At 43.2% G+C, this 7,967-nt stretch overlaps 1 protein-coding gene across 1 annotated transcript; it reads left to right on the top strand.

Annotated features, from left to right (window-relative positions):
* Window positions 1-102: 102 nt before the first annotated feature.
* LOC122622396 lies at window positions 103-7,880 on the top strand. The gene is made up of 27 exons (XM_043800809.1): window positions 103-306; window positions 389-549; window positions 611-833; window positions 892-1,284; window positions 1,346-1,509; window positions 1,563-1,793; window positions 1,862-2,065; window positions 2,121-2,205; window positions 2,266-2,542; window positions 2,595-2,796; window positions 2,853-3,078; window positions 3,134-3,246; window positions 3,312-3,461; window positions 3,518-3,676; window positions 3,893-4,025; window positions 4,322-4,482; window positions 4,789-5,005; window positions 5,080-5,469; window positions 5,532-5,695; window positions 5,763-5,993; window positions 6,059-6,262; window positions 6,315-6,399; window positions 6,457-6,733; window positions 6,789-6,990; window positions 7,049-7,274; window positions 7,330-7,592; window positions 7,652-7,880. The coding sequence occupies exons 1-27, from the start codon at window positions 198-200 to the stop codon at window positions 7,799-7,801; spliced, it is 5,400 nt and encodes a 1,799-aa protein (XP_043656744.1). The 5' UTR covers window positions 103-197; the 3' UTR covers window positions 7,802-7,880.
* The last annotated feature ends 87 nt before the right edge of the window (window positions 7,881-7,967 follow it).

The following is a 7,967-nucleotide window of genomic DNA, read 5'->3' on the forward strand; positions in this document are numbered from 1 at the left end:
GAGTGGAATTCTTAAAGCAATTATGAGTGGCTATTCAGTTGGGAACGTGCGCTCGGCGACTAAGGAACTTCAAAGACATCGCGCTAGTGGGTGATCCAAAAATATACGTATATATTTAGATATACCCATTGTTAGAAAATAGAAATCCAGCGGAGGGAGATGAAAAACTCTAAATCCAAACATCAATAATTAAGGCGATGCATTTCTGTTGGATTTCTCTTATTATTCTCAGCCTTAGTAAAGTGCAGGCACAGTTTTATGGGGGTAATGCTTACGAAGCATCCAGTGGTCAATCCATCCGCCTGGGTGAGTGAAATAGATTGAAGTGCTCGAGTGGTTTGCTCTCCCGAATTTCGACTTTTTGACTCAAAATAATTCATATATATAGGCCTTATCACCGACGACGTCACCGATAGAATCCGGCAGACTTTTGAGCACGCCATCTCGGTGGTAAACAATGAACTGGGTGTTCCTTTGGTCGGCGAATCCGAGCAGGTAGCCTACGGCAACTCCATTCAAGCATTTTCCCAACTTTGTAGGCTAATGCAGGTGAGCTACTTGCAGTGCGAAACAAGAGGAATTCCCTTGATTAACACTTCTTGAGTTCCAGAGTGGAGTGGGAGCCGTCTTTGGACCAGCTGCCAGGCACACAGCCTCCCATCTTTTGAATGCCTGTGACTCGAAGGACATACCCTTCATATACCCGCATCTCTCCTGGGGATCCAATCCGGATGGTTTTAATCTGCATCCCAGTCCGGAGGATATAGCCAATGCGCTCTATGACATTGTAAATCAGTTCGAATGGTCCCGCTTTATATTCTGCTATGAATCCGGTTGGTGTTCCTAAGAATCCGCCCTGACTCCTAACTAATTATTGGTTCTGCACTAAAGCTGAGTACCTGAACATTTTGGATCACCTTATGACCCGATACGGCATCAAAGGACCAGTCATCAAAGTGATGCGCTACGATCTTAACTTGAATGGCAATTACAAATCGGTGCTCAGGCGCATAAGGAAGTCGGAGGACAGTCGCATCGTGGTCGTGGGCTCAACAGGAGGCGTGGCGGAGCTACTGCGTCAGGCCCAACAGGTGGGCATCATGAACGAGGACTACACATACATCATTGGGAACCTTAACCTGCACACCTTCGACCTGGAGGAGTACAAGTACAGTGAGGCCAACATCACAGGTATACGAATGTTCTCCCCTGATCAGGAGGAAGTGCGAGATCTGATGGAGAAGCTGCAGCAAGAACTGGGGGAGAGTGAACCCGTAAATAGTGGTATTACATTGTATTTTTATGTACATCATTTGAAGCTATTTTCTGTAAAATTCTGTTTGAGGTTCTACATTCATCACCATGGACATGGCTCTTACCTATGATGCGGTACGTGTGATTGCGGAGACAACAAAACATCTTCCCTACCAACCTCAGATGCTAAACTGCTCCGAGCGCCACGACAATGTTCAACCCGATGGTTCCACTTTCAGGAACTACATGAGATCAGTTAGTAAGCCGTACCAATCATTAATCCAATTGCTAAATTTATATATATACAGTTGGAGATCAAAGAGAAAACCATCACAGGCCGCATATATTTCGAGGGAAATATGCGCAAGGGTTTCACCTTCGACGTCATCGAACTGCAAACCAGTGGATTGGTCAAGGTTGGCACTTGGGAGGAGGGCATGGACTTTGAGTTTCAACGGCCTCCCCAAGCTGTCAACTTTAATGACATTGACGATGGCTCTCTGGTCAACAAAACCTTTGTCGTTCTTATATCTGTGGCGGTACACTATAATTATTTCCATAGCTTTCTAGCTGTTTAAGACTTAACCGTCGGGAATTTAAATTTCAGACCATGCCGTACGCCAGTCTGGTGGAAAGTATTGACACACTAATAGGCAACAATCAGTTCCAGGGCTATGGAGTGGATCTAATTAAAGAGTTGGCCGACAAGCTGGGCTTTAACTTTACGTTCCGCGATGGTGGCAATGACTATGGCTCCTTCAATAAGTCCACGAATTCCACGTCAGGAATGCTCAAGGAAATTGTGGAAGGGGTAAGTATCAAATCGAATCAAATAATTACGGATCGAAAATGAAATTTAATTACAGAGGGCTGATTTGGCCATCACTGATCTCACCATAACATCGGAGCGAGAGGAAGTTATCGATTTTTCCATACCATTCATGAATTTGGGTGAGGCTTTTAAGGTGGAGTGCTAATTCCATGTTCTGACTATATGATTTTCATTTCCAGGCATAGCAATTTTGTATGTAAAACCTCAGAAGGCCCCACCCGCTCTTTTCTCCTTCATGGACCCGTTTTCTTCGGAGGTGTGGCTCTACTTGGGCATTGCCTATCTGGGCGTATCGCTCTGCTTCTTTATTATAGGCCGACTTTCGCCCATCGAGTGGGATAATCCCTACCCATGTATTGAAGAGCCTGAAGAGCTGGAAAACCAATTTACTATCAATAACTCCCTTTGGTTCACCACGGGAGCTTTACTGCAGCAAGGTTCTGAAATTGCACCCAAGTAAGAGTAACCATTGCTGACAGTAACTTTATAAGCATATATATTTTTATAGAGCTCTCAGCACACGTACAATATCTGCGATTTGGTGGTTTTTCACTTTGATTATGGTGTCTTCCTACACCGCAAATTTGGCTGCCTTCTTGACCATCGAGTATCCCACTAGTCCCATCAACAGTGTTAAAGACCTGGCCGATAACAAGGACGACGTTCAGTATGGAGCTAAACGTACAGGATCTACGCGAAATTTCTTTTCGGTAAGCTAGGTAATAAAGTTAGGGTCGAGGTTAAATAACATTCATTTAATACAAAGACGTCAGAGGAACCCATCTATATCAAAATGAACGAGTACTTGAACGCTCATCCGGAGATGCTGATGGAAAACAATCAGCAAGGCGTGGACAAGGTGAAGGCGGGCACCAAGTACGCTTTCCTCATGGAATCCACCTCCATTGAATTTAACACGGTTAGGGAGTGCAATCTGACAAAGGTGGGAGATCCGCTGGATGAGAAGGGCTATGGCATAGCGATGGTGAAAAGTGGGTATTATAAACAATGATCCTTCTGATCTGTCGTACTAACTGCCTCCGACAGATTGGCCCTATCGCGATAAGTTCAATAAGGCTCTGCTGGAGCTGCAGGAACAAGGTGTCTTGGCCAGGTTGAAGAACAAATGGTGGAATGAAGTTGGAGCCGGTGTTTGCAGTGTATGTGAATTGTGGGCTGTCGGCTGTGGACTGTTAATAATCCCATAATAAAACTTTTGTTTCAGGCAAAAAGCGATAACAGTGGGCCTTCTGAGTTGGGCGTAGACAATCTGAGTGGCATATACGTTGTCTTGATCATCGGATCCATCATTTCCATGATTATCTCCATTCTATGTTGGTGCTTCTTTGTCTACAAGAAAGCTAAGAACTATGCGGTGCAGTACATTTTACCTTCCAAAAAGAGCGTTAAAAAATACTATTTATTTTTCAGGTACCGTTTTGCGATGCCTTGGCTGAGGAATTTAAAATTGTCATTCGCTTTTCCGAAAATGAAAGACCTCTAAAAAGCGCCCAATCCATATACTCTCGTAGCCGGAATTCATCTCAGTCCATAGAGTCCCTTAAAACTGATTCTGAGGAAAATATGCCGGTTGAGGATTAAATTTGAGATATTTCTGACAAATATTCTCTCCAAAGTTTCGGAAAAGCTCTCGATAATTTCACTCAAAACGATTTCCAAGTTGACATTTTGGAAGCAAAAGTCAGTTTTCGTTTTTCACTCGTAGTGTTCAGTTCGGGAAACAAGAATTTATTTCACTGAACGGCAATTATATGTATATATAAATATACATGTTTAAAATAAAAACCATATAAAATGTTTTGCAACCATTTTGTAATTTTGTGGAGCATTATTAGCATTAAAATTTCAGTTAACAGGGCTCAGTATGAGAACTTTGGCGGATTCGATAACTTCCAAAGTTTGGGAAGTGTCCCCATCGGTAAGTAATTTCGAAAAGATGCCCCAAAATAACTCATTTGAAAAATGTGTGTCGCATGAGTTTTTTGGTCGTGCAGTTCCAAACAAACTGTTTTCAACGCGCGATTTATTTTTAATTTCTCATAAAGAGAACACGCTGTTCGTTCCATCAACGCTGAAAGCTCGTAAAAACGGTTTTAGTATTTGTTTGTTTATTTGGGTTTTCCGACTGAATGGGATGGTCAAGTTGTTGTTTATAAACAAACCGGCAAAAGAGAAATGGCCAAAAGTGGATGAGAGAGACTTTCTCGGTTTCAGGTCTGCTCACCGACCAGAACACGGAGCAGATGAACATAGTCTTCGACCATGCCATCGATGTCGCCAACCAGGAGGTGGGCACTACCTTGACGGCGCTCAAGGAGGAGGTTAACTACGGGGATGCGTACCAGAGCTACGGCAGGCTGTGCAGGATGCTGGAGGTAGGTATTGCCCAAATCTTGGTGGTAATATGTGTATGTCGATTAGATTGATAATGGTTTTATCAGCAAACAGAGAGCATTAAGTAGTTAAGTTCCTCGACTATTCCAACACCTACATATATAGTGGGAGTGCGATGGAGATAAGTTCGAATTTTACAACGTATTCCCCTGTCTTGAGAAAACTTTTATAATTTGCTGTTTGTAAATAAACAACTGTACACTCGGCTCGCTAAATATTTTGATTTAATAAGCTCCTTATTAAAAAAGGTTAAATATATACATATATGCTTTTTTATCACTTTTTAGACAGGCATCGCTGGAGTGTTTGGACCCTCGTCGCGGCACACTGCCGTCCACCTGATGTCCATATGCGACGCCATGGACATACCCCACATCTACTCCTACATGAGCGAGAACGCGGAGGGATTCAATCTGCATCCGCATCCGGCTGACCTGGCCAAAGCTCTATACAGCCTAATCACGGAGTTCAATTGGACCCGCTTCATTTTCCTCTACGAGTCGGGTGAGCTGTCTATGTATTTTATCATAAAAGATTTTTCATAAAAGATTCCAAAATGATTTTCAACCGACTTGCAGCCGAGTATCTGAACATTTTGAACGAGTTAACCACGATGTTAGGAAAGAGTGGAACTGTGATCACGGTGCTGCGATACGACATGCAGTTGAATGGCAATTACAAACAGGTCCTCCGGCGTGTTCGAAAGTCCGTGGATAATCGCATAGTGGTCGTGGGCTCCAGTGAAACGATGCCAGAGTTTCTAAACCAGGCGCAACAAGTGGGCATCATCAACGAGGATTACAAGTACATAATCGGTAACCTGGACTTTCACTCTTTCGATTTGGAGGAGTACAAGTACAGTGAGGCCAATATAACCGGTCTGCGTTTGTTTTCTCCGGAAAAAATGGCCGTCAAGGAACTGCTCATGAAGTTGGGTTACCCCACCGATCAGGATGAGTTCAGGAATGGTAATCAATATTTGGTATGCTTCAAAACTCAAGTAATAATGTAATTTGTTTGTTTCTGTAAGGTTCTTGTCCCATAACCGTGGAAATGGCCCTAACCTACGATGCCGTCCAGTTGTTTGCACAGACCCTAAAGAACCTTCCCTTCAAGCCGGTGCCCCAAAACTGCTCGCAAAGAACAGAAAGCGTCCGAGATGATGGTTCCTCCTTCAAGAATTATATGCGAACTGTAAATCGGAAAAATAAATAGGAAAAAATCCCTTAAACCTCACTTCTTTAACTTTTGACCGTTACAGCTGCGCCTCACGGATCGTCTGCTTACGGGACCCATCTACTTCGAAGGAAACGTCCGCAAGGGGTACCACCTGGATGTCATCGAACTGCAACCGTCGGGAATCGTCAAGGTGGGCACATGGGACGAGGAACGGCAGTATAGACCACAGCGACTGGCACCCACCACCGCCCAATTCGATAGCGTTGACAATTCGCTGGCCAACAAGACCTTTATTATCTTGCTCTCGGTACCGGTAGGTGGCAATACGATTCAAGCCACATTAATCATTTAAAAACATGCTGAGATATAACATTTCAGAACAAACCATATGCCCAACTGGTGGAGACCTACAAGCAGCTAGAGGGTAACAGCCAGTATGAGGGATACGGTGTGGATCTAATCAAGGAACTGGCCGATAAGCTGGGCTTTAATTTTACATTCGTAAACGGAGGCAATGATTATGGATCGTACAACAAATCCACAAATGAATCCACGGGCATGCTGAGGGAGATAATGACTGGGGTGGGAGATTATTGCGATCTTTTAACCCGTTAATAAGCTAATATTCTTACAGCGAGCTGACCTGGCTATCACGGATTTGACCATTACTTCTGAGCGTGAACAGGCTTTAGACTTTACCATACCCTTCATGAATCTGGGCATGTCACATATTACCTTACTTAAAATAAGTCATATAATGCATACATACATTTCAGGCATCGCAATTCTCTATTTGAAGCCCCAGAAAGCTACACCTGAGCTGTTTACCTTCATGGACCCCTTTTCGGAGGAAGTCTGGTGGTTCCTAGGTTTTTCCTTTTTGGGCGTTTCCTTGAGTTTCTTCATATTGGGCCGTCTGTCGCCAAGCGAATGGGATAACCCGTATCCTTGTATTGAGGAGCCAGAAGAACTCGAAAACCAGTTTACAATAGGCAACTCGATTTGGTTTACAACTGGAGCGCTCCTTCAGCAGGGTTCTGAAATTGGTCCTAAGTATGCAAATTATCCCGAACATAACTAGTTATATATGTATGTATGTCTTCTTTAGAGCTTTATCCACTCGAACTGTAGCCAGTTTCTGGTGGTTCTTTACCCTGATTGTCGTCTCTTCTTACACCGCCAATTTGGCTGCCTTCTTGACCATTGAAAATCCGCAAAGTTTAATCAACAGCGTAGACGATCTGGCAGATAACAAGGATGGTGTGGTTTACGGTGCAAAGAAAACTGGATCCACCAGAAACTTCTTTATGGTAATCTCGAAAATATTTTTTATTTTGACGGACTACAATGAAAATATAAACTCGATAGACCTCCGCGGAAGAACGATATAAGAAGATGAATAAATTCATGTCCGAAAATCCTCAATATCTCACCGAAGACAACATGGAGGGAGTAAATCGAGTTAAGACCAATACCCACTATGCGTTTCTGATGGAATCCACTTCCATTGAGTATAATACCAAGCGTGAATGCAATCTTAAAAAGATTGGAGATGCATTGGACGAGAAAGGCTATGGAATAGCCATGAGGAAGGGTAAGTAATGTATCTTCAGAATATTAAATTTAACTCTATAACTTGAAAATATTAGATTGGCCGCATCGCGGCAAGTTCAATAATGCCCTCCTGGAACTGCAGGAACAGGGAGTGCTGGAGAAAATGAAGAACAAGTGGTGGAACGAGGTGGGCACCGGAATTTGCGCCACCAAAGAGGATGCTCCTGATGCGACACCTTTGGATATGAATAACTTGGAGGGAGTTTTCTTCGTACTCCTCGTCGGCAGTTGCTGCGCCTTGCTTTACGGGATTATCAGCTGGGTTTTGTTTGTGATGAAGAAAGCTCATCACTATCGAGTGGGTTGACATCTTCCGCACGGTTGGCAACCGTAGTTATTTGCTTTAATTTTTTACAGGTTCCGCTGCGCGACGCTCTCAAAGAGGAATTCCAGTTCGTTATCGATTTCAATAATTATGTACGGGTATTGAAAAACTCCGCTTCCATCTACTCGCGCAGTCGTCAGTCCTCGATGTCAGTAGCTTCTGTGGCCCAGGAATCGCAGTAGAATGAAATCCTTTTCACTCGTCGAATGCCGGTTGAAATATATTTGTTTTTTTGCATGTCTAAAGTATGGTTTCACGGATAACCTGATTTTAAAAGTTTTTAAATAGATTCCTGAATTTTTAAATATGTACATTAAAAAGAATTTTTATTTTTGCTGCAAGTTTTTA

This window comes from Drosophila teissieri, chromosome 3R, assembly GCF_016746235.2.
Source record: "Drosophila teissieri strain GT53w chromosome 3R, Prin_Dtei_1.1, whole genome shotgun sequence".
Lineage (NCBI taxonomy): Eukaryota > Metazoa > Arthropoda > Insecta > Diptera > Drosophilidae > Drosophila > Drosophila teissieri.

Bases quoted from the DNA above. Each gene is read 5' to 3' on its own strand.
- LOC122622396 (XM_043800809.1), top strand. From the start codon at position 198: ATGCATTTCTGTTGGATTTCTCTTATTATTCTCAGCCTTAGTAAAGTG. The intron at 550-610 runs GTGAGCTACTTG...CTTGAGTTCCAG, and splicing joins AACTTTGTAGGCTAATGCAG to AGTGGAGTGGGAGCCGTCTT. The intron at 4,026-4,321 runs GTAAGTAATTTC...TCTCGGTTTCAG, and splicing joins TTTGGGAAGTGTCCCCATCG to GTCTGCTCACCGACCAGAAC.